The sequence below is a fragment of the Ostrea edulis genome, chromosome 2 (assembly GCF_947568905.1).
Source record: "Ostrea edulis chromosome 2, xbOstEdul1.1, whole genome shotgun sequence".
NCBI lineage: Eukaryota > Metazoa > Mollusca > Bivalvia > Ostreida > Ostreidae > Ostrea > Ostrea edulis.
In genome coordinates, this window is record NC_079165.1 from 92684709 (window position 1) to 92712479 (window position 27771).

General features: G+C 34.8%; 2 protein-coding genes and 2 long non-coding RNA genes across 5 annotated transcripts in view; 2 read left to right on the forward strand and 2 right to left on the reverse strand.

Moving 5' to 3' along the window:
* Positions 1–1396: 1396 nt before the first annotated feature.
* LOC125678451 (DNA-directed RNA polymerase III subunit RPC9-like) lies at positions 1397–6213 on the reverse strand. Of its 2 annotated transcripts, none has more exons than XM_048916921.2 (2): positions 6127–6213; positions 1397–2431 (listed from the first exon to the last, which is right to left on the reverse strand). In XM_048916921.2, the coding sequence occupies exon 2, from the start codon at positions 2323–2325 to the stop codon at positions 1915–1917; it is 411 nt and encodes a 136-aa protein (XP_048772878.2). In that variant the 5' UTR covers positions 2326–2431; positions 6127–6213; the 3' UTR covers positions 1397–1914. The 2 variants fall into 2 exon arrangements, with proteins under 2 accessions (XP_048772878.2, XP_048772879.2); XM_048916922.2 differs by lacking the exon at positions 6127–6213 and adding an exon at positions 4442–4460.
* A 3280-nt stretch (positions 6214–9493) lies between these two features.
* The window catches only part of LOC125678449 (selenoprotein S-like), a 29774-nt gene continuing 11496 nt past the window's right edge, over positions 9494–27771 (forward strand). Inside the window, exons 1-4 of the mRNA XM_048916918.2 lie at positions 9494–9695; positions 22773–22910; positions 26764–26870; positions 27688–27771. Of these exons, the coding sequence (XP_048772875.1) occupies positions 9596–9695; positions 22773–22910; positions 26764–26870; positions 27688–27771 (429 nt within the window). The 5' untranslated portion in view covers positions 9494–9595. The remainder of the gene's footprint in view (positions 9696–22772; positions 22911–26763; positions 26871–27687) is intronic.
* LOC125678457 (uncharacterized) lies at positions 13306–15247 on the forward strand. Its single transcript, XR_008800283.1, has 2 exons — positions 13306–13557; positions 14291–15247. It is a non-coding gene; the product is annotated as an uncharacterized LOC125678457 (long non-coding RNA).
* On the reverse strand, positions 14521–17054 carry LOC125678458 (uncharacterized). The gene is made up of 2 exons (XR_007371533.2): positions 16967–17054; positions 14521–15481 (listed from the first exon to the last, which is right to left on the reverse strand). It is a non-coding gene; the product is annotated as an uncharacterized LOC125678458 (long non-coding RNA).

The window sequence follows — 27771 nt, forward strand, 5'->3', positions numbered from 1 at the left end:
GAGCCCCCCCCCCCCCCCTCGACCCCTGTCCGTCTGCGCATGTACTTCATTTTCGGCCTAGACATGTCACTGGGGTTGATCATATAACCACTGGGGATTAACAATCCATATCTTATTTCTTGAAAGAACAGGCTCATGTGGTGAAGTTTCTTGGAGCATATCTATATATCTTTATCATATATAAATTATACATCATGTTGCAATAAAGGCATGTTAGAATTTTGGGTAAGAGGTAAAAGTAGGACGACCGAACCCCGAAAGTCCCGGATTGCGATTTCTCCCTTAATACGGCATGTAATAACACACAATTTGCAGAGGTTACTCTTTACAAACTAGGTACATAAAATTATTAACTTTTCCTGAGAAGTATATTACAAAGTCACCGAACTAGTGTTTTCACCTGCCGAAAAGTGGCAATTACTACGTTATATAAATACCGAAACCCAAACACGGTCAAAGACACGAAATTGATTTCCAGTTTCCTTCGTAATACTTGGTTTAAAATTATCCAATTCCTACAATGCAGGACTTTTAGCAGTACTGCAATTTACCGCTTACCAGAATTTTGACCCCTGGCGCTTTCCCCGCCACATGACCAAATCAACCAATCATATATTTGAGGTACACTATTCTTACTTTTTAAAAAAAAAATTTAATCAAAATAAATTATTCTAATACTATGTTTTAGAATGCACACATTCGTTTTCAATACACACAACAGTGCCGGTAGGAAATTACTTTATTAAGTGTTAATAGCAGACAACAAGAAATAGCAGAAATCAGCTAATATGCTATATAACGATGTGAGAATTACACTTTTTGGTGTGAATGACTCGTCATTTATCGGAAGGTAACCTATCTGTTGGACTTATAGTGCCGTCTGAATGTCTTTCATGTAAACTCTTCTGAAGAAATGCTGACTTCTCGTGATTCATTGGAACTGAACTTCTTCATTTATTTTCTGATCGGATTAACAATCATTGGGGTCACTGTATTCATCACTCTCGTTCGCTTCCTGGCGTATTTGAAATGCAGAATGCTAGTTAGTGACGTCAGTATATTGTGTGTTTAACCGAACTCTGCCCTATAGGGAGTGCCGCAGAATCGTGGATATTTCTACAGAATGGAAATTCTAGTTACGTGTCGTGAGTGGCCAGTGCCTGTGATTTGGTACAAAACTCTTACAGAACATTATCAATGTTTATCTTTGTGATTCATATACCAAAGTTTACAAGGAAATGGAACAGTTTTAATGAAGTGATTGTAAATGGTAGAACTTCACTATATCCTTGTCAATAAAGACCAAAATTTGGGTTTTATAATATACATGTAAAGAGAGTGAACAGAGACCTGTAAGACTATAGAATAAACAATATACAAACTGTACAATATATGATAAATTTTAAGGAATTTTATTATTGCATAAATTCATTTGTATACAAAGTCAATGCAATGTACATCATAGTAATGCTTAAAAACAAACTGTTCTCTTGATAAGAAAAATAACACAGATTCCTTTAGATTATCCAACATCAAAATTGATTCAATATTTTGGATTCTTATGTCAACTCATTAAATGAAAAGGTTTCAAATTCGAAATGAATCTGAATGGTTTATAAATTATGAGTTCAATTCAAATTTCACAATCAGCCTGGCTGAGGGTTATCTCATTTTTAATCTCTGTCCAGCATGAGAATTCATTGTTTACTTATAAAGGTATGCCCAAGACAAAAGACTAGAAAACTTGTCTAAAATATATCTTAATTTCCTATAAAGAGGACATGTGTAACATCTATGTTTTTAGTGTCCAATCACATGAAATAAATGTACAACACAATTTCCCTCAAATACAAATATTTAGTTATGAATGCGTCTATTTCTAAGTACACATACATACAGCTATACAGGGCTCTGTCAATCATTTGTGGGCTCTGTTTCAGCATCCTCCTCCTCCTCCGTGGGGTTATATTTAGTTATGACCTCCAACAAGCTATATATCTGATCTTCCATTAAGCGTTCCTCACTCTCCTCCACAATAAGCTGGATTTCCACAGCGGTGGTGGGACACAGATTCAGAATCTGTACTTTTTCTGCCTTGGTTAAATTGTAAGGCTCTAGTTCTTTCATGAATTCAACAATGCTCTCCTGTGACTGGATCTTACAGGGCTTTGTCTCTAGGTATTTAATGGTCTCATACGTGATGGTGGCCAACTGTTGTTGATGTTTGTTTGGTTTGTTTTGTCCCCTCCCTGCCTGAATGTCAGTTAGTAAACTATACACTTCATAGTTACTCAGCATGGCGGAATTTTCATTGATGACCTCCATGACGAGTTTATGAGGTAGGATACAGCTTATTCAGATGCTTCACTGTTGCATACCTGCCTGCTATGATTGTGTAAACCCAGGACAGAAGAACGATCACCAATAAGAGCTGAAACAAAAGAATGATCACCCATTACAACTCAAACAAAGGAATGATCACCCATTACAACTCAAACAAAGGAATGATCACTAATTAGAGCTGAAACAAAAGGAAAATGAACAGTAAAAGTTAAAACAAAAACAGACAAGCCATGGGCTACAATTGTCATACTGATCAATAATTGACAACGTAAGGCTGATAAACACTGCTTTTTAAAACAACTGGCCCAAGGGCCTTCATCTGAGTATCACACAACAAAAACTTAATTCAAAAGCAGTGGTGGATTTAAGGGGGAAGCATAGCAACCCCCCCCCCCCCCCATAAATTTTCAAATTTAAGGTAAATCATGGTCTCTTCAAAGTTTAGAAAAATGTAAACGACAAAAGAAGCAATAATTTCTTCCACTCTCAGAGCAATAAATGACAAAATCTTTTGATTTATGAATTACTTTCATTGGGTGAACTTACATTTTCCCAAAAAATCCTTAAAATTTGGGTCATTTTATTGATTTCCCTCTATCAAAAATGACAAAAATAATATAAATGATGACATAGGAGACATATTTGAAGCCCTATAAAATCTGTAAAATGTGCCAAATATAATATTTTCTACCGTACAAAGTTTTGACCAGGCCACAATGTAGGATTGAAAGGCACAGGATGGATGTTTAACGCAGAGCAATTCCTGTATATACACACAAACTTTGTTTTTCAAGATTTTTAAAAATTCAAAGCATTTTCACTATATGAGTCATATAGCCACCCCTGGGGCCTGTTAACTCCTGACCCAGGGGCCATAAATTTGGCAATATTGATTGAGATCTCAGTGTGAATTATATTATTCTACATCATGTCAATATGTGCAACATGCTCAGGAGTAAAGATATTTTAAAAAGTAATGCATCTTCACAATTTAAAATGTAGAGCCCCACTGTAGCACAACAACCCTGATCCAGTGGCCATAAATTTTCCTGGTTCATACTGGTTCAGCAACTTTAAATTCCATGACTTTTACAAGACCTTTCCAGACCTTTTTATTGGTTTTCCATATCTAATTCCAAACAAAAGGATAATTGATGAAATCCTCCCACATACTGAGTAAAGTATACAGATTTATAGACATAAGTCTACTGATCTTATCATAGATTTTCACATAAAAGTTAAAGGCATTTATCAACTATTTGACACATGCATTTTTCCTAAGTGTCCACCCTTGTCGTTAAAAAACTGACAGGTGAAAATGCCTGCCAGGGAATTAAATTCCTGGGTTGAACTTGATGTCTTCCAGGTGTGAAGACATTCAAGGAGGGGGGAATGTGGCAGTCAAATGGGTTCGATCGCCAGTGGCCAGATAGCTCAGTTAGTAGAATACCGACTAGAGATTCAAGGGGGGGGGGGGGGGGGGGGGGGGGTCTAGGTTCAAATCCCGGCCTGGTCTGTTACATTTTCTCCCTTCTTGTTACAATATCATGGATACTCTTCCCTAATTTACACATTAAAATGAATTGTTTGCAAATCAGTTCAGCAAAAAGAGCATTCAGTTAACCAGTATTGATTTAGTATTTGCCAAAGCTGTGACATAAGACTAAGAGATACAATCAGTGGTATGCTTACTGCTTAATATTCAAAATACTATGATGATAGGATTTAGAGGAACTTAAAATATCTTTGATTATTAAATTGGTATGCATAATTTAAATACTGCATACAGGAATACTGTTCGCCTCAAGATAATGCAAAACTTCAAATCGATAAGTTGCTAATCTCTCTTTATTACTTATATATGTCTCTGATCTATCATATGGGGGCCATTCCTGAATCTTGCATGCCATCTGAAAATTTGAGAAAAATGAATTTATACATACAGTCATAACAATGGATGTACTGAGACTTCCTACCTGTCAAAAAAACAATTTTGTAGACAAAAACATGAGATCAGCAGTTTTCAAAAAATCTGCAATCAGTAAGAATTGAAATAGTTATTGTAAGTGAAAAACCCCAAAAGTTAGTAAAGTATCACCTCCTTTTTTTCCTTACAGTAGCATTGGGCGCCATCGGTAGGTGGCGCTGGCGGAAACAATTTCCCGCAATCACAAAAAGTTGACCTCACTGCGTTAGGTACTTTTCACCGTTTTATATGATAAAGCCCGAGGTTTAAATACGAAAGTATTAACGTGAAACGAAAGTAAGGAGTTCAAAGTTTACGTATATGGTGATATAGAAAGCACGTGGTACGAAATGACATTTTGTCGGTATTTTGAAGTGAGAAAATATGTAGCAAGGCCAGAAATCGGCCATATACGCAGATTTCACGGTGATATTTAAATAATTTGAACCTCCTTTTTCTTTAAACAACACTGAGATAATGCGTATATGTCCAGAGAATGTGGTAAAATAAATTTTTCAACCTGTTAGGTAGAATTTACAAGAACGATAACTCTAATATTTGTAATCGGAAACAAAGGGAAAATAAATCATGTGCACTTCATTGTCCGCAATAAATCGCCGATATATGTGATTCAATGAAGTTTCCCGTTATCAAATTGTCATGTTAATTTTAAAAGATATATAATTATCCTAGATTTTGTACTTCACCTTGCAAATTGATACTGTACCATCAGTAGGTGGCGCTCGCGGCATAAATAAAGGTTGGTTTTTTTAGGACCGCCTTGTTTGAGGCCACAAGCGGTGTCCAGGGCAGAGCCCTGGTGGGGGTGGAGGGGTTGTGTGAAGGATAAATAACACAGCAATTTAAGACCGACCATCCCATCTTTGTTCCAATTCTTAAGATGTCTCATTGCAGAAAATGATCTTTCGCAAGGCACAGAACCAACTGGCATGCTACTTTCCAGCATGTATAACTGCTTTGTTTTGCCCTCACTAGTGGCTTTGGTACAATCTTTTAATCTTTTCTATCAAGGATATTGATAAACAACAATTAAGATATACATATGTAATTGATACAATGATATTTGTGAAGAATTTCATACAGAACTACTATAATTTTCCTCGTCTGGTAGCTAAAATGACCGAGGGTAGGTATGTTTATTAGCGTTTTGAAGCAATATTGATTCTTATTTTCAATAAAATAACGTCATATTCACATTTTGCACACCCCGAAAAGGTAGAACAGGCATCAAGTTAATTTCTGTTTGGTCTGTTTTCACCAATATTACTTGAGGTCAAATATTTACATAAGTCAGAAAAATAACTTCATGGAAATATGTGAGGGTACTCGTGTTTGCCTGTCAATTGTGATGCAGGGAAAAGGGATATTTTAAAATACTTATTAATTTTGAAATCAGCACATTTAAATTAAGTGGAATATTGATTAAAATGTTGAAAATATATTGCTTTTAAAAATCTTCCCCTGTCGCTACTTAAAGGTCTCTTCTCTTGCCAATGCCATTAATCAAAACAATGCTTACTATACCATTTAAACTAAACACATTTGCAAAATAAATTTTATTTTACATCGTGAGAATGTAAATAAATATTGGTTAATGACAAAACCTTCAAATCAATTTCTTCTTAAGCATCCGAATGAGACTTGACAGCATGTTGAAACATGAAATTCATCATGCATCACATAAAGAAGTATATACAACTTAGAAAAAATGGAATATAAATTTTACAATTAACCAGAAAACTAATACAAAAGTTTATAAATCTGATATATGAACCACCAAAATACATGATACTCACAAAATTCAAAATCAAAGAAACAGTCTTTTTGCTAACAATGTACATCGTGTTTACTTTATTATACGTCTTCCGATCCCGATCGAATATGTTTTAGGGGTCATACTAAAATCGCGGAAGGTATTGAACCCGAGAAAGAGAACACTACATCGTTCAAGAGTAACAAGTTTGGACATTTTGTGCTTTGATGAATATAGTAACCTTACATATAAAAAGCAGCTTGCAAGCATATAACATCGGCATTAATTAGTTTGACATTCACATAATTTTATTTCCTATTTCACTAGTCTACCTTACCTTAGGTTACCTTAGGTGGTTTCTGTACGCAGGTCCATTTGGTCCTCTAAATGCAGCTCTTCTTCTAGTCCTTTCTGTACCATCGTTCTTCCGGTGTAGTTGTATTCAGCCGTGTAATCAAATAACATTTCTTGGTTCTCCCAGAATTTGTCAAGTCTATTTTCGACTTGATGCACTTTCTTTGATGCGATTACATTTTCGGGCAAAGAGTTCCAGATGTCCGCAACTCTGTGAAGCTGAATTTACGGAGGTCGATCTAGTCTACTTCTTTGTTTCTTTATTTTCATTGAGTTTCCTCTAGTTATATCATTATAGCTTAGTTCAAACATTCCTGATGTTAAGCTCTTGTCATAAATTCCTTTTAATATCTTGAATGTTTCAATCATGTCCCCTCTCATACGACGAAATTTTGGCAACTTTAACCTTTTTAATCTCTCTCCATAATTTAAGTTTTTCATCTGGGGTGACATTTTTGTCGCTCTTTTCTGTACATTTACGACTGCCTCGATGTCTTTTTTCTTGTATGGTGACCGTGGGCAGACGCTACTTGCGTATTCCAAATGTGGACGTACCAAAGACTTAAATAGTAATGTGAATGTTCTATTGTCCATGAAGCAAATTGAACGTCTCATTAATCCTGCTATTTGGTTTGCCTTGTTTATTTGAATCCGTATGGCTTTTCAAAATTTAAATTCGAGTCTATTGTTACTTCTATGTCTTTTTAGCTATCAATATTCTCTAACACTGTTCTTTTTCCATCATAAGTTTTCATGGTGTAGTTTAATATGGTTCATAATATTTTTGCCTCTATTCAATACTGGTAATACTTTGCATTTGTCCGGGTGAAATTTGAGAAGCCATGGTTCATTCCAATCGAAAAGACTATCCAAATCTTATTGTACTACATTAGTATCATCGCTGTTGATTTCCTTGAAAATTTTAGTGTCATTGGCAAACAGAAAAACCTGGGATAAAACATTCTCTGGTAAGCCATTTATGAAAATTACAAATAGCACTGGTCCTAAAACTGAGCCTTGCGGTATTCCACTCGTAACTGGGTGTCATTTAGATCTAGACGAATTAACCTGTACGCACTGTTTTCTTCTGGACAAGAAACATCGAACCCATTTACAAATTTGTTCACTAATTCCATATGCTTTCATCTTTTGGAGCAATCTCATGCCAAGAAATCCCGTCCAGTCTGAATTCGTTGGCTTCAATAGGGCCAGATTACATGCTGGTTAATAGTAGCCGTCGCTTATCTCTTAATTGCGGTCACTGATTTATAACGGTTTTTCTATACCGGAGATTTTGCTAAGAATTTCTTGGCATGGTAAACGAGTACGATATAGCCGAGTTTGGAACGGAAAATTTGAAAGGGTGGGGTGGAGGGGGGGTAGTAAAAATAATTTTAAGAATATGAACTACTGTATCAATACACATTCTGCAGACAGAAAGGTATATTCAATATTCTACATAATATGCCGGGATCGGGATCGATCGTGTAATGTGTAAAGGTATCACACCGGTAATTGTCCAATCAAAATGAACTTTGTCCAATCAAAATGAACTTAGTCAATGGTAGTTCCATATATTTAAAAGAATGATTTTTTTCCCCCTGTGCGATTCTTCTCATTTCCTCTTCTTCTTTTCTCTTAATTTTTGTACCCCTGATTAGGAAATTTTGTGTAATTTTCGGGAAAAAATCAGTTGTATACAAAGGAACTATTTGATGTTGGTAGCTGAGTCTACTTCCTGAGGTGCACTCAGGCTGTTTACACACATGTGAAAAACATGTGGATTTGAGTGTAGTCTTGTTTGCGGGTAAAAACTTTCGAAAATTCTGCGTAGGATGTTGTTTTACGGTGTCGGCAGACGAGACGGGTAACAATGAGCATTTCCAACAGCGTTATTCGGCATTAGCGCGTTATTGGCATAAATTTAAACAAGTGATAAATTACAACGTTCTCTAACGATTCATTCAAAATATGTGAAGTGCAAAGGGGGGGGGGGGGTCACAATTTGTAATTTTTGCCATTAATGTGCAAAAATAATTTTCAAAACTGACCAAATAAGCCGGTATGGGGTTATTTGAGTGTTTTAGTTGAATACACAAAAATCATGACCATGCCAAGAAATCCCGTCCAGTCTGAATTCGTTGGCTTCAATAGGGCCATATTACATGCTGATTAATATCTCTTAATTGCGGTCACTGATTTATAACGGTTTTTCTATACCGGAGATTTTGCTAAGAATTTCTTGGCATGTTCATGGGGAACTTTGTCGAAAGCTTTTCATAAAGATATTTGATCATATAGTGACAAGTTTCCGTGTTCTTGTCATCCAATCTAATTAAAATCAGATCTTCTCTAACCGTTACTCCAGTGTAACGGTTAGAGATATGGAGCGCCAAATTAACATAAACTCAAATAATTGAAGATATCTTCAATTATTTGAAGATATCATCAATTCATTTGATGCGCGCAACAATTGAATTAAAGATCTCTTCAAATAATTAATGATATCTTCAATTCTGAATTATTGCGCGCATTAATTGAATTGATGAGAGCATTAATTCTTCAGCTGAATTGATGCGCGCTTTAATTGAATTAATGATCTCTTCAAATGAATTAATGATATCAACAATTGAATTGATGCGCGCTACAATTCAATTGAAGAGAGCAATAATTGATATAATGCGCGCAATAAATCAATTGATGAGAGCAATAATTGATTTAATGTGCGCATTAATTCAATTAAAGAGAGCAATAATTGAATTGATGATATCTTATATATAGTTTATGTTATGATATATAGTTTATGTTAATTTGGCGCTCCATATTGAGAAGATCTGATTTTATTAGATTGCTTGTCATCAGGACTAGTAATTTCGAATACCCATATTTTCATATTTATATATCACAATCAGTAGGTCTTTATCTTTTCCGTACAAAAACATGTGATAATCAATTTCTATAGGGGGGGGGGGGGGGGGATTTGGGGATTTGCACCCCCAAATCACCAAGCACCGCTCTAAAATCCTAATCGGAAAAAAATATTTTAACAGCATTCATTTGACGTTTAATTTCCGGACTACAACTTCCTGTTATTTTTTCAATGAAAGACACGTAATCGCGAATTATTGACTGTCATTTAAATTTAGAAATCAGTGAAAATGGACGCTGACGACGGGGTTGATATAGAAGATGTGAATGATGGGAATTTTATTCCTAAAAATGAGGACCCTGAATTTGTGACTGGACTCTTCAGCACAGGTGCAGTACTAGGCCTACTGATTTAGTTCCTATACTGAAACTGAAAGTATCGATTGTTCTGAATAATGTTTGATGTGTTTCATGTATGAATCTTCATTTCATTGTGAACTTTGTCACAGAGTTTTACAGCACTTACGAGATGATGTTTGTAGTTTAATGTCCCAGTGATTAATAATAATTCACTCTCATTGAAATGTCTTTAGTTGTGCTACAAACAAAACATCTAGATCAGGGTTCGAAATCAACTTTTTCAAGCACTAGTCCATACGGACTAGTCACTGTTGTGATGTTTACTAGTCCGCAAAGCATTTCACTAGTCCGTCCAGTACATCATATTAAATAATCTTCATTTTATTCAACAGTATTTAATGAAACCAAACACATCACATTAGCAATCAGTTTAATTTCTGACACCTACAGAAGAAAGAGACCACCATATTTTATTTCGCATTCAAGATCTTCAGAAGCATACAATATTAACCTTCGAGTTAATCCTTTTATAAACATCCATAAGTGCGTTCGAGATCGACGTTCCTGTTGTTTTGGTGCTCAGATCTTAGAGCAACAGGAGTTTGAAATTTTATCAATAAAGTCAATAAAATTCACTCGATTGACAAGTCATGAGCTATAGTGTTATGAACTACTGTGTTAGAGTCGCGAATGATGAGAACATGTGCATACAAACGTGCATGTTCTCAGACCACACTACTTGCAATTCCTGCACCTAAGAACACGTTCTCGTGATGTGTACTCGGCGTTCGGAATTGGCAGGAATTTGACAATTTGTGCACGTTCGAAGAACGGCGGTCTCGAATGCACTCCATGTGTTTGGAAGATCAGGATGTCATAGTCACGCAAACACTTAACCATGCAGGTAATTAATCGACCATAAGTTCAAACATCTAAGAGACTCGGACAAATCTTGCTAAAAATCTTTACCATATTCAAGATTGATTTCCGGATTTTCACTTGTCCGTACGGACTAGTGCTATAGAGAGTTCACTAGTCCGACACTCGGACTTACGGACATGAGTTAATTTCGAACCCTGTAGACTATGGACTCAGGTGGATGCAATGAGGATTCTTTATTTTGACTACATCTTGCATGATGTGGAACCTTTGTAAAATCTCATTCGAAAACCCGCATCCTTCACTTTTAATTTAATGCCGAGCACTTGGTAAAGGAACAGCTTATTACACAAATGGTATACAGCTTGGGTCTTTTGAGGTCGGGGCTAGAACCCACAAACTTCTGGTTCCAAAGCGATCTTTCTATAAAATGAGCTTACCACAACAATCTAAAATAACAATATACCCAAACAGTGTAAAACTAATAAAAAGTGTGTGACCTGGTTGATGATTTATATATTGACAAAATACCAACAGGACTTAATTTATGAAAGTCTTGAATAATATGTCTTAAGGCGTGACCATTTTTGAGGGCGAAGCAAAAATATTGGCATTAGTATCTATATCCAAAACAGGAGAAAAAACAACCTGAAGTTAGCACGAGGACAGAGCTGTATCAAAGCATCCTAATTTTGGACATTTGATCCGCCCATATAATGAACGCGGGAAATATAATGCAATTGATGTAAACAGTACATTGTGACGTCATATTCAGCGTTGTTATTTAGCAAATTTACAAACATAGGAGACATTGTGTTAATCAAAGATTGATTAGGCCTATATATATGATTAAGAAAATAAGATTTACATGCTTTTATGGATTTTATGTAACATCTCAGAATGACGTGAACTAGGGTAGACGAGATTAATAAATGGAGGAATCTATAATATGGAAAGTTAACTAGTCAATGGCCATTTAATACACAACTTCTGAGATATCAGCTCTTCTGTGATCGAGGTATATTCAGTGGTCTGTTGAACACTTGGGTGGGTACAAGATGTTTACATATACTATAGACTAGCTATGCTAATACGGATAAAAGTAATGAAAGTGTAAATTTTGTTTATATCAGCCGTTGGTATACATTAAACTGACCGTATTAAGAATAATATTTGATTGAATTAGGCCATTAAATTAAATATGAAATTATTTTTTATTTCCTCTTCTGCACAAGTGATATTTTAATCAAAGAAAAATGGTGATTATCGATTTATGTTTGAGCTGTTTTATTATCAAATACTAATAATCTTACTGATATTGTGTGTCCCTCCAGTTTGGGTGGTTGCATGATGTCTGATAATCGGCCTCTAGGCAATATATGAAGGCAGCAATAAGCATTTGTACCCACCGTGTGTGGACGATAGTATGTTTTGTGTCTCACTGTGCGTAAGAGTTCCACAAAGGGAAAGAACTATTGAGCAACTCGGAAATTGCGTATTGGAATTGATATTTTATAGATCTACATATAACCATGGAATTGATATTTTATAGATCTGCATATAACCATTTATTAGATCTGATATTCTGTAGCATGTATATTTCTTGCATCATCACCAGTGTGAGATCTACCTTACCTGTGGGAGACTAATGGACTCCTTCATTAGTACAAGTGTGGGATAGCTTAAGGGAAATACCACCGAGAGGACAAGATTTGCAGTCTAGGACGAGGCTTTGAATGATTATTTTTCTCACATTTTACCGACAGTTTAGTGCATAAATGTAGGAGCTTTGAGAAAATTCTAAATTATCAAAATCCTCATTTGAAGTTCGATGCAAAAACTAATCAGATAAGCAGAAAGAGCATACCCGAAAATGGTTAACACTGTAAGTGTAAAGTAAAAAACCCAACGTTGTCCACCAGAAATTTAAAGGTAACAATGTAAAATATTTTTACTTCACCGTGTAACGTAAATCTTCACCATGTAACGTAAATCATAGGAAATATATGACGTCACAATCAATTGACGTCGCATCAGTGTGAGACAGAAAAATCTCACATGGGTAAAGTTGATCTCACACTGGTGATAATGGGAGAAATTGGTGTGTCTGGGATTTTTCTGTCTAACACTGCTGCAATGTCATTGATTGTGAAGTTGAAAATACGGATGTATATTTAATTGCTGTTATAAAATTTAAAAATTCATTTCAAAATTAAGGATTATCTCCCTCATGCATAGCTCTTATCCTTGGACGATTTGGCTCCACTTTTTTGGCACGCTGTTTTTGGCTATATTTAGCTCTAAAACTTCATAGTTATTTCAGATTTCAAACATTTCGGTTGAGCATCACTGAAGAGACATTATTAGTCGAAATGCGCATCTGGTGCATCAAAATTGGTACCGTATAAGTTTTACATTATGACCCCTGTTTCGAGGCCTCTGCTGGTGGACTGTTAGTCCCCGAGGGTCTCTACAGCTCAGTAGCTAAGTACTTCGTTACTAGCTTGAAAATACGGATGTATATTTAATTGCTGTTATAAAATTTAAAAATTCATTTCAAAATTAAGGATTATAGTCTCGTTTACTTTCACTTTCGATTTACTACTTCCGGGCAGCAGTCGATAAATGTCACTTTGTTTTGCTTTGGTTATGCTCAGATGACAGCATTAAAATGAACCTACAGCCTATATAGATTCCCTACTTATGCAAAAAGAGGAAGAAGTGGATTTATAGATGCAGGTAAACAAATCATAATACTTATATTTTTATAGTTAAATCGCCGATTGAGAACTCAGAAGCAGTGAGCTCTACCCACGACCGGGTGATTGATCTAAAACATATTTTACTGAATATTTTCGATAATAAACAGCTGTTAAGTTGAAGGATTTAGTTTTTTATGAGTTGGAACTAACATTACATGACACAATTACGCAGTATGTTACTTTTGATAAAGGAGACAAACTGAATGGAGTCGGGAATAAAACAATTAGCTGGGTAAAGTAAATATATGCAGGTATCTATTTGTACCATGTTTTGTCAATCTCCCTGATTAATAGTTGATCATATAAACTTGTAATAACACATTTTTATGGGATGCTGATAGCTAGGGGGGGGGGGGGACACATTTACAAGGTAATGCAGTTTCTCACTTTCATTATGTTTTAATTTTTAATTAATATTGATATTGCTTATGTTTTTATTGTGACTCTCACGGAAAATGCTACCAATTTGGAAACAAAAAATTTTCAAAGACGATTGGGATCACTGAAATTACATGTTTTTACAATATTTACATTAAGAAACATAAAAGAGGACCTAGAAAAAGTTTTTGATACACATATACTTCATTTCTGTATATGTGTTTGTAAAACACTATGCCTCTTGTGGCAACAAAGAAATAGTAAACATTCACCCATACATTTAGATCTTAAATTAATTCAATTGAGATTGTGGTGTTTGAATTCTTCTTGAAAATGAAAATTTTTGATACAAGATGTTTATTTACTGTTTAATAATGCAGTGGTGGGACAAGAGGGGGTGGGGGTGGTGCCATCCCCCATTTGGTAGTTCATATGTAACAAATATGGGGATTTGGGTTGCAATTTTGATAATTTTAATTTACACACATATTTCTTTTAGGGGGATAGTATAAATTACACTTGCCCCCTCCCCTCCATTGCAAATTTTCTTGATCCACCCCTGCAATACTTTTAATGATATTCACTTGATGTCTATGGTTGTTACAGATGCTGTTATATACATCATTTCCTTCAGATGTATCAATGTGTTGGTGACTGTTATGAAGAGAATGGGCCCATTTTAACAACTTCTAGGATGGGCGGTACAAGGGTTCATACCAGTGATCAATTTGTCATGACTCTTCTGAAGTTGCACCTAAATCTAAGGGATCTACATTTAGCAGGCCAGAGGGCTCAATGCCGAATTTACCTCTGAAAGAATTGCAATGGATACAACAAACAGAACACTGGATTTAATTTTAAAAATGAATAACTAGTCATTATCTGACAGCAACTACATTGTGCAAAATTTGTCACACAGCAAAGGCTATTACTTCTGTAGCACAATTGTTCTGAATTCTATCCTGGATCCACCTTTGATGGTGACATTGTTGATCACTGAGGTGTATTGGAGATGTTGAAGCCAGATGATATATGATTCTTGCTAATAAAGGATTTGATATATTTGATAAACTTTAATCAGGAGTGACATTGAACATATCACCTTTTCTTTCATCAAAATCTCATTTCAGTAAGGATGAAGCACAGCTGTTACAAGACCAGGGAGAGTCAAATTCATGTGGAGTGTGCAATTTAATAATTAAAAACATCCATATTCTAAATCATATACCTTCACAATACAGACGTATATATCTGCCCACTCAGATTTTCAACTCTGTGTGACTCTTGTACATTTGCAAATCCTCTATTGAAGGAAATAGCTGATATGAATTCCACAATTTATTAAATCTTATCTTTGGACTTAAGATACTATAAATGTACAACTTCTTACTCACATTATTCTGCATTGTCAAGTTGTATTAAATGCATTCAAGTAAATGATAAAGTGAACATTTATTTAAGGCTGCAGCGTCTGCTAGTCAAAGAAATTGTTACAATGGTGATTCATGTACATCTTTATACTGATCATTTGTAGCAAAAACAAAATAAAACTAATGGAAGACATTTGAATTTTCACAAGTCTATCTAGTTGGTTATTGCAGAGAGGGCACAAAGGCTCGATCATGTGTGCCAAGTATAATTCCCATAATTCATCTCGAAGGATGAGAATCACTTCCATGTTCATTGGTGTTCAAACTATGAAATCACAAATGGTGCCTGTGAGGTAAAGCTGATGGAGAACTTGATGCCCATAACCATGGCTCTCTTTGAGCTGCAGCGCACCTTCCGTGTTGCACTCTGAAAATTTTACCAAAAAAAAAAATTAAAAGAGACTGACATCCACTATGTCTATATATTCTTTCATAAAAATACCAATGCTGGATAATTCTTATTTGGACATTCAACATTTTCTTATAGCATAATAAAATTTATTTACTTTTACCGCTGTCTGATAGAATTTGTAAAGAAAAACTTTATAATGATATCTGCATTTATCTAGTAAAAAATCCCTATATGTTTGCACAGACATCCTTTGCTGTACGTTGCAGAGAAAGGATATTTTTAAAATTTCTATATTGTCTGGAGATGCATTCATTTTTGGTGAACCTTTATATTTTGGGATCACCTGAATTTACATGTATACAAGTTTTCATTACAGAATTAATATCATTTAATATTGATAGCTTGATGAGCATATATTGCATAAAGAGCTCTGGTGAGTTACCAATATTCTGATTGCCTGGGTGGATACATTTCTCTCATTGTCATAGCTTTACGAGGTGCAGACTTAAGATGCTTTATCCAGCTGTGTTGTTTGCCCTTTTATATCTAAAAGATTAAGAAATTAACATTATAGTCATTGTCACACAAAACATGTAGATTATGCACACTAAACTGCAAATTGACTATCTGGACTAGTCAATATTTCATAATAGACATATAACATCTTCTATCAATTCAGCTGAAATTCAGATAAACCAAAATTCATAAGATATACATGTATTTATATCTACAATCTGTGAAATATGCCATTGGCGGCCGCGGATTTAAGGGGAGATAGATCTCCACCTCATGAACCCCCCCCCCCCCCCCCCCCCTTATTTGAATTCCTGGGTCTGCAATACTAGTATATATAGAATTGCACTCTAAAATGTTTGTTGACCATCTGGATTAGTGATAATTGAACTGAAATTCAGATAAATCAAAAAAATCTTAGATACCAGTCGCGGATTTATAGCCTCCCCCCCCCCCCCCCTCCCCGAATTTCTAGATCTGTTCCTGTATGCAGTTTTACATACCAAATGTATATAATATAATATTATAAATTACTGCAGCTACATAGTGGAAACAAAACTGACTCATGGGACTTCCATATGTCACTGATATGATTGGTGTCAGTAAAAAGTTCTGTCTTCATTTTATAGAAATATCTTTATGAAATAATTTAGATAAATTTCTAAATGAAACTGTAAAACGTTCAAAATCATAGAATAAAATAGAGATATATATCCATGTTATGCACAACAGGAAAAGGTTTCATTCTTTTCTAGTGCTCTAGGGTTTTCACTCAATGCAGATTATTACGGGGGGGGGGGGGGGGGGGGTTACCACAACATCAATCAAGAATCAGTCTAATCAGAACTAGGCAAATATATTGCTGAGATTTTGATCGAGGACTTCCGATATCTTGAACTAAACTCTGAGATATAGATGTATGGGTGTATATGATGCAAACGACTGTACAGTGCATATGATGCAGACGACTCTATGACGTAAACATACCTGTACTTTGTTGGAAAATGTCTCGTATTGACGTTTGAACAACCGCTGTAATAACTCAGAGCTCTATCTAGAACAATTTTTCTAAACCCAGTTGTTATCCACCGCTTTCTCGCTTTTTGTAGTAAGCTCTATGTGGTTTTGAACGTAGCGAGTCTAGTACATTATTGATAATGCCATCCTGACAACTGCCCGGAAGTACGATTTCACGTTATTTCTCGCGAGTCACATGACAAGACTTTCCGACCCTATAGGCATATATAAATAACCATTTATTAGCTTTGATATTTTACAGGCCTACATAATATACAATTTTCATGATTCTTGAGGACAATATGATGCTTTTGATACTTGAGAGGTACAATATTCATTGAGCCCAAAGGGCAATGTGAATATTGTGCTACAAGCATAGCTAAATTAATATTGACTGAGGTAATGTCAATAAATACACCTATCCAACAGTAACTTGAATTATCTCTCTTTGTAGGACCAGCCAAAGGTAACCAAGTTTTCATTCGTTGTAAGAGATTGCATCTGGGAATTATAGCTAATAATTACGTTTTAATAGAAGTTTATTGGTTGCACCATTATTGCAATCCATGAAAAAAAAACCAAATGTCAAAGCTACAGATAAAAAAAATTACAAAGGCCAACATAATTTGTTTTAACTGCAAGATGGCAGACAATTTAAGGGATGTAACATGCAACAAAGTGTTGATATATGTATTGTTTGATTACATGATTGAATAATTCAAAACATTGAAACAGGCTACTGATACCTGCTTGGCCATTTTTGTTTACAACTAAAGTGAAGACCTATACTTGTAAAATTCAGGTTCTTTATTAGGTCATCTGAGTAAACTCTGGTCATCATCCGTCATGCATCATCCATCGTGCAATAACAATTTAACATTTTTAACTTCTTCTTGGTAACTACCATTTCAATTCTTTTCAAATTTGGTTTGAATCATTTTTGCAAGAAGGGTTACATAAATTGTAAATTTCAGAACTCCTGCACCCCCCGGGCTATAAGGACGGGCCAAAAACTCAAATATTTACCAATTTAAAAAAATCTTTTCTACAACCACTAGGGGTGAATCAATATATCGGTATATCGAAATGTACCGGTATACGTCTGTCCAGCGATATACGATACGGTGTTTCGACGATACGATATGATGTCGGGTTTAAAAATAGCCCTTTTAATAGTCGGGATGGAAGTTCATAATCTAAAAATGGCTTCTAACAGGAACACGATTCCTCAGACTTTAATACCCGCTTTTACATTGTGACCAGAGATTCCTCAGACTTTAATCCTCGCTTTTACATTGTGACATTGGAGATTCCTCAGACTTTAATACCCGCGTTTACATTGTGACATTGGAGATTCCTCAGACTTTAATACCCGCTTTTACATTGTGACATTGGAGATTCCTCAGACTTTAATACCCGCGTTTACATTGTGACATTGGAGATTCCTCAGACTTTAATACCCGCTTTTACATTGTGACATTGGAGATTCCTCAGACTTTAATACCCGCTTTTACATTGTGACCAGAGATTCCTCAGACTTTAATACCCGCTTTTACATTGGAGATTCCTCAGACTTTAATACCCGCTTTTACATTGTGACATTGGAGATTCCTCAGACTTTAATACCCGCTTTTACATTGTGACCAGAGATTCCTCAGACTTTAATACCCGCTTTTACATTGTGACATTGGAGATTCCTCAGACTTTAATACCCGCTTTTACATTGTGACCAGAGATTCCTCAGACTTTAATACCCGCTTTTACATTGTGACATTGGAGATTCCTCAGACTTTAATACCCGCTTTTACATTGTGACATTGGAGATTCCTCAGACTTTAATACCTGCGTTTACATTGTGACATTGGAGATTCCTCAGACTTTAATACCCGCTTTTACATTGTGACCAGAGATTCCTCAGACTTTAATACCCGCTTTTACATTGTGACATTGGAGATTCCTCAGACTTTAATACCCGCTTTTACATTGTGACATTGGAGATTCCTCAGACTTTAATACCCGCGTTTACATTGTGACCAGAGATTCCTCAGACTTTAATACCTGCTTTAACATTGTGACATCAGAGATTCCTCAGACTTTAATACCCGCTTTTACATTGTGACCAGAGATTCCTCAGACTTTAATCCTCGCTTTTACATTGTGACATTGGAGATTCCTCAGACTTTAATACCCGCTTTTACATTGTGACATCAGAGATTCCTCAGACTTTAATCCTCGCTTTTACATGGTGACATTGGAGATTCCTCAGACTTTAATACCCGCTTTTACATTGTGATATCGGAGATTTCTCAGACTTTAATAACCGCTTTTACATTGTGATATCGGAGATTTCTCAGACTTTAATCCTCGCTTTTACATTGTGATATCGGAGATTTCTCAGACTTTAATCCTCGCTTTTACATTGTGACATCAGTGATTCCTCAGACTTTAATACCCGCTTTTAAATTGTGATATCGGAGATTTCTCAGACTTTAATCCCCGCTTTTACATTGTGACATTGGAGTTTATGCAGACTTTAATTGTCATTGTTTGTTTTGTTATGAAATAAAAGATATTAAAGGGACTGATTCACGATTTTCCCCAAAATTTTATTTTTCACTTTTAATGATCAAAATCTACTGTCTAACATGTTTTTAAAAAAAATCACATAAAAATAAGGTTATACATGATCACAGAAGCTGATATTAGAGAGTTCATTATTTGTTTTGTAAACAAAGATTGCGGTACGTTATTGTTTACGAAATTTTCAAAAGAAATGGATATCGATCTAGGTTTATAATAATTTTCACATTTCAAGCATTCTTCGGGTAAAATGTGTCATCTAAAAGTTAAAATGTGCGACTATGCAAAATAAAGATGCTTTACATTACAAATTGATATTTCACTTGTTTGTTTGTTTACATAAAAAGACTCTCGTCTTTGTTTACATAACACAGATTCAAGGCTAAAATATAGCTATTATTCTTGCATTCAGAAGGTCAAAATTTTGGTTGTCAACATTAAATGAGTTATACTTTTAATATCTAACATCAAAAATTGAAAATATTTTGTTCAAAAATCGTGAACCAGTCCCTTTATACCACTTCATTTTTTTTTTATTTTAATATTTTACTTCAGAAAATGCTTAACTACATTGTAAATCCAATATATCGGATATCGCATCAGAGAATATTGTATCGTATTGGAAAATCTTGAGCAATACACACCCCTAACAACCACACACCTCTAAAAAAAAAAAAACAAATGCATAATATAGCCATGTAGAGCAGGAAGGTATTAACCAAAATTGTAAATTTCATGATCCCTGGGGTAGATTCAGGTTCTGACTCCAGGGTGGGGCCAAACTTGGTATATAGTGTTTATGTGTAAAACATTGAAAATGCATCTTCTTAAATGATATATTGAAACTAAATAGATATTTAGGATGAGCATATAGCCCTTTACCAAAATTGTAAATTTCATGATCCCAGGGGGGTGGGGCCAAAATGGTTAGTGATTAAAAAGTTATAAGAATTGAATATTTTTAACTTCTTGATAATTACCATTCCAATTCCTTTCAAATTTGGTATGAAGCATCTTTGGGAGAATGGGGATATAAATTGTAAATTTCAGGACTCTCGCATCCCTGAGGTCTTAGGGGCAGGGCAAAAACTGCCATCCATTGACCAATTTTTAAAAATCTTATCTTCAATTACACATCTTTAATTAAGAAAAATTAAGTGCATAGTGATGTAGAGCTGGAAATTATAAATTTCGTGATCCCCAGGGTAAAGCTTCTGACTCCAGAATGTGACCAATCTTGGTGCATATAGTGTATATGTGTAAAACACTTGAATAATATTTTCTTAATGCTATTGATAGTTAATTGAAACTTACAATAGATATTTAGAAGGAATTGGTAATCTTCTACCAAAATTGTAAATTTCATAATCCCAGGGGGTATAGTGATTATATCTTTAAAATCCCAGGGGTATAGTGATTATATCTTCATAATCCCAGGGGGTATAGTGATTATATCTTCATAATCCCAGGGGGTATTAAAGTGTTTTAGTTCCAGGGTGGGGACAAAATTTTTATAGTGATTATATCTTCATTGTCATTTGAAAGACTTCTTCAAGTTTGCTAATATGGAATAAAAACTAAATACATATTTACATGTAGGATGTACGTCTCAGAATTGTGAATTTCGCAACCCAAGGGTTCTGACTCTAGGACAGGTCCAAAACATGTTAATATTATATATATCATAATACATATGTATGTAAAGTCTTTCATCAGTATAGGCACTTTTGGGGGCATTTACATTCTAAGACCACAGCTTATTTTATACTGTTACTGATTATTAGAATTTAGAGATGCAGAGAACAGGAATTTTTTCTAGATTCCATAGCCAGGGCAATAACTAATACTCAGGTGACTGATAAGTGATACTTTTAACTCATACTCAGGTGACTGAAAAGTGATACTAGTGATACTTTTAACTCATACTCAGGTGATCGATAAGGCCTGTGGACTAGTGATACTTTTAACTAATACTCAGGTGACCGATAAGGCCTGTGGGACTAGTGATACTTTTCACTAATACTCAGGTGACCAATAAGGCCCGTGGGACTAGTGATACTTTTAACTCATACTCAGGTGACTGATAAGTGATACTAGTGATACTTTTAATTAATACTCAGGTGACTGATAAAGCCTGTGGATATCTTCTATTTCATATACTTAATTCAAAATGTTTATTTATATTTTATCACCTTTTATTTTAGATTTTTATTAAAAATCTTTTTAATTTCATTGGATTATGTATGGTTTTTTTTAAATGTGTTTCATGTTTCAACTTTTTATATTTGATCTTATATTTATCTTTAATTGCAATGTTCAGTCAGAATATTTTGGTAGGTCATATATTTATTGTTCAACTCACTTAACAATTCAATGAATAAATCGGCATATGCATATGAAATTCAGTATGTCTTTTTCCCAACTGAATTAAACCTTTTACTTTCAATTACTGGAAAAGTTTTTATCATGGGAAAGCTTTAAATGTCAAGTGAAAATACAACTCCCTCTGTACGTTTCTATCTGTGTCTCCAATGGCGGAGACCCTAAAATTTTAAAATTTAAGATATCTTGTTTAGAAAAATGTAAATGATAAAAGAAGCAATAATTTCTTCCACTCTCGGAGAAATAAATGACAAAATCTTTCAATTTATTGAATTACTTTTATTGAGAGAACTAACATATTTTCCAAAAACCCTTAAAATTTGCACCATTTTATTAATTTCACCTTATCAAAAATGATTTTAAAAAAAAATAGTACTAATTACTATATAAATAGGAGAAATATTTCAAGCCTTATGAAATCTGTAAGATCCAGGAGCTTTCGGAAACCTTGCCCCTTGGACCCCACCAGGGCTTTGCCCTGGACCCACTGGGGGCCTCAAGGCGACCCCCAGTCTCATGAACTTGTGCACTCCCCCCATCGCAATTTCTGGATCCACCCCTGGTCTCTGTCTCTCTTTGTATTCTCTCTCTCTTGTATTAAAATTATTGTGTATGTACCAGTTTATATTGATATTTTAGGAAAGGGACTGTCATAATGTTATGTTTCCTGCATTCAATGAATAGGAGTTGTTAGAACTTGTTATCCTATTGATTTGATCAATATGACTTGTGTTCAATTGGTATACAGTACAATTGACATAGATAAGCATTATCACAAAAACTGTATAAACATATTCAGACTGTTATTTTTCAGGTTTAGGAATTCTGCAGCAGTATGGCTGGTTTGTTTTGCTGGGAATTCTCATTCTGATCTACATAAAATCTAAACTGAACCCAAAAATTCGGGAAATGAAATCCAAGGCAGAAGACATCAGTTACCAGAAAAAGTATGGTGAGTAGTGGTAAATTAGTTCTCTGTAGAAAACAGGGCATGATGGGTACAATCTCCAACCCAATCAAAGACCAGTCCTTTCATGTTGAATAGTAGGTTAAGGAGGTAGCTACACCAGAGAAATTTGATATGGATGAAAAGTGGAGGATATGTATAACAATATTTTGAACTTGAAAACTTTCAAATTTACTTTATTTAGTCAAAATATGCAGTTTTAGTAGAAAGCAATTTGAAAAAAAATTTAAAACCCCAGCTGGACTCGAACACATAATCTTCAGTTCAGCAGTCGACGTGCTCACCTACTGAGCTACTTAGCTAGGCGATAATTTTTTAAATGAATAGACAAATATTGCTAATATTCATATTTTCATCCATGTTTTAAAAGGAAGTCAGCCATTATGACCATGTAGAATACCTCCTTAAGTACTGTGGACGTCTTTCATTCCATGGAGTCATCAATCATCATTTTGCGGAATTATCATTTTTGGTTTGGTCCGCGGGTATTAAATTCCACCGAGTTGCATGTGGCGTACATGAAAATAGCTTTTACTTTAAGTCCGCTGATATGAAATTAGGCGGATTTTATGTGACCACAGACTTGGCAGAAAAAATATCATGTGTTAAAATGTACGTTTACAGGGCATGATGGGTACAATCTGAACCTGAATTGAGGACCGGTCCTGTGGTGGTGAATAGTAGGTCATGCTACAGATGTAATGGGCTCCAGACATCTCAAACTGCTGCTGTGTTGATTATTAGCATGCAATCTGAATCAGGGTTATTTGGAGAAAAGTTTTTATTGTCTGATGAAATACTTCTGAGATGCCGATCCCAAGAAATTGTAGCATTCAATGAGTCTGTGACTGGTTGGCTATAGTTTTCTGGTGCAAAACAAGCTTCGTGTCTAATTTAGTTGTCCTAAATTTTGTTATTAGTAGAGTATTCATAATTAGGACTATCAAAGCAAATGAATGGCCTTTCTTGATTTATCAAAATTAAAAAGAAAGTTTTAAAGAAGAAAGCCACTTTGAAGTCTGATTCATCTATCAAAAGAGTTTGTGTCTTTGAGTTATGTAATGACAGGGTTTCATGTATTCATAGACAGGAATAGACCCTTTAATATTCTTGCACAACTTTGCAGAAAAGATTCACTACTGACTCGATTTATAACCAAACTGCATTTCTGAGACTAAAATTGCAGTTCTGGAAAATCAAAACATATGCGGAATATATGGAATATATTTATATGTACGAATAATCAAAGGACTGAATGTACTCCTGGGAGTGGAGCCGTTTCTACATTAAAAAAAATATTATGTATCGAAAGTAATTTCACTGGGATTTGTCTTTTTTTTTTTTTCTTTTTTTTTGTTGGTCTTTTTTTAAATATTTCATATTGATTATTTTCACTAATCCTTTCCTAGTTTGCAATTTAGAATAAGGATGGTTATTTCATAATGCTCATGAAAATTGAATCTGAAGTTTATTTTACTTATATACATGTACATGTATACACTGTAAATTGAAAAAAAATTATCTCTGTTTATCTCTGTTTCATTTGATGCAGGTTTGATGAAACATTTCTTTCTGTATTGAAATTGAGTTTTGAATAAAGGACTATATGTTTAGTGGATATTTTCTATTATGTCTGCTATGTATCAAAAAAAGATGAAGGTGTGATGTGGCTCACACATAAGTCCCCAGCAATATATCCATGTATGCTGTACCTGATTACTTTGAGGGCGTTAAACGAAATCCAACTCCCAATAAAAGTAATTGGTCTCTACACAGAACAATGATACATGTAATTCATATGTACTTATTTTTACCTGCAATTAATTTTTATATGCCCGTCTTTATACAAGATGTATTGCAGTACAGTGATATCTGTACATCCATCCGTTCGTGGTTTTCTGTTTTTAATTTCATTTTTTTTACATATCAAGTTGAAACTTGCTGTGTAGTTCCTTTGTGGATCACACTAGATCATATGTTACAATTATGATCCATTTCGACCCCTCTTGCAGGAGTTTTGCCCCTTTTTGTCTTTTATTTTTCTTCCACACTTTTCAAGTTAAGACCTTTTTATTATACAGAGTATTTGTATGGGTATGGAAGATGTGCATGTGGCAAGGATTTTGATTTTCTTCAATTTTTGAGACAATTACAGGTTATTGAACTTAGTCCGTTTTGAGCAAATATATTGAATAAAGGACATGGTTGTCCTATATTCATATAATGCAAAGAATGTCACAGCCTGATGATGGCTGATGTAGTATCAAAATTCTACAAATTATGGCCTTTGTAAGCATTTTCTCGGGCATATTATGTTTGGTTTGTGGTACTCTTGTTTATATTTACAATGAAGTTTTTACGTATTACTATTACTAACCACTCAAAAATATTTTTTATTGTATTATTTTGGTATAGTTTTATGTTGTATTTATTCATCACTGCTTTGGCCAATGTCATAAAATGAGTTAAATTGATGGACTACTTTTCAGACTCCTGTTTCAAGAAAATAATCAGGAAGCTGTTTTCATCGACAGAGGTTTTAAATTGAAATTAAAAAGACTATAATGTGTACTTTAACATCTCCCGTCAAAAACCCGTGGTAGGGTAATAGGGTCTGTCTAGAAATGCCATCAAAACTAACGAAGACGAATCTGACCTTCCTTGCCTCCCATTAAGATGGTCTAGTAAGAGGCTTTGCTTTTGTTTGATCTTCCCGTACTACAGAAGCTGGCTTCAGTTCAGAACAAGGACATTTGTCAGAAGTGGAAAGTAATGTAGACAGGGTTTTTTTATGCTTCTGTGACATCCTCCAGTGAAGCTTTTTTTTTTATCAAATGCTGTACATTAAAAATACCAATATATGCATGCCATTAAGCTGCTAAAGTTTACTGATGTGTTCTGTACTCTGGATCATGTTTAGCTGCAATAGCATTCAATATCAATATACAAAAGTTGGTTACATGTGTGGGAATTTTTAAAGAGGTCTGTATAAAACACTAATTGTGTTGACTTAAAATTTTGGTTCATTTTTACTCCGCAATGAAGATATGAACAATTCATAGGTTGTCTTGTTAAAAGCAATAGTTCATAGATGTATAGAGCATTACAATGATTGCATAATTTTGTGAGAGACTTTGGACTCTTTCTTATAGCAGTATAATGAATGAGTATTCTTAGACCTTACATAAAACACATTGGTAACTTATATCAATGTGGGAATTTTATAAGTATATTAAAGTACATGTACCTCCATACTGGTCCTATGGGGAGAGGATCATACATTTTGACTGTGGTTTGCGACAATTTGGTTGCACAGGTGCAAAATGTCATTGCTGTAAGAAAAAGGGTACTTATAAAACATTCTGGATGGATGGACAGATAGAGTGAAAACTATAGGGTCCCACATCTAGATATATATTGGACCTTTAGTACAGGGCTTGAAATTAAAATATGCCTGTCAATTCGTGACTGGTTAAAAGTCTGGCAGACTGACTGACATTTGCTTTAGTCAGTCCGATGGGACTGGTTAATTTTCTAAAGCATCATTTTGGAAAATATACTTATGAAATTTTAAACACACATTTGTCATGCTTTGATGTCTAGATAAATATTCGTAAATATAAATCCCACAATATTTTCTGAGGCATATTTAGTTAAATTTCATTTTAATAACATTAACGAGATTAAATACATGTATGTTTAATTATTTCTGGAAAACTCAGTTGGATTGGTAAATTTTTCTGCAGACTGGTTGAAATTATACCCCATCAGTCCAGCTGGACTGGTGACATAAAACGTTAGCTTCTAAACCTGTTAGTACATTTTCTTTGTTCTGTAGACCCAGACACAGCTCAGAAGAGACTAGAGTCTATGGAGAGGGCCAGGATGAGGCTCCAAGAGGAACATGATGCTAAGGCTGCCATGTTTGCTGAGCAGCAGAGACAGGTATCTGTAAATTCTGAAACCAAGCTGGTCGTAATGGATAGATTTATGTTTCAGTGTTCATCTTGAGATCTAAAACCCAAAGGGAAAAAGAGAGTAGTTAAAATAAAGCATTCCACAGATCACCCCTCCCCACCACAAAAACTTTGGATCAAGATTCAGATCTCAAAAGCTGATTCTCTTGTTGCCTCCTTACAGTTACATCCTTGTCACATGACCCATCATGTGTCCCATGACCATCTTTGTCACATGACCACCTTGTTTCACATGGCCCACCTTTGTCATATAGCCCACTTTTGTCACATGACCACCGTCACATGGCCACCTTTGTCACATGACCACCTTTGTCACATGACCCACATTGTGTCACATGACCACTTCTCAGAAACCACATTCTAGTAGGTTTCTCACACAAACGAATAGAGATGCAAGATATAAACTAAAATATCAAATTTATCTATCTGATTATTCAAGGAACTTTTTCATTTTAGATGTCAAATTTGTAAAAAAATAAATACCAAACGTGTACACTTAAAAAAAAATCCAAACCAGAATGTTTTGTATTCAAGTGTTTACTTACACAGTAGGCATATCATGGAACATACATGTCTTTGAAGTTTGAACAAGTTGAAGTGGGCTTTTTTTTTTATATGGGAGGAATGTGATCTTCCAATCTCTTTACAGCCTTTATCTTTCTATTACAAAGTATTACAAAACACAATCAAGGAGATCATAGTAGACTACAATACATAAAATGTATCATCATTATTCATATTTCTGTTAATAAAATTTGGAATGCTTCTTTTTATTTATCCTTTAGAGGGAAGAAGAGAAAAGAAAACAGAAAATAGAAGAATGGGACAGTCTTCAAGAGGGGAAAGGTTACAGGTCAAAGGTTAAACCA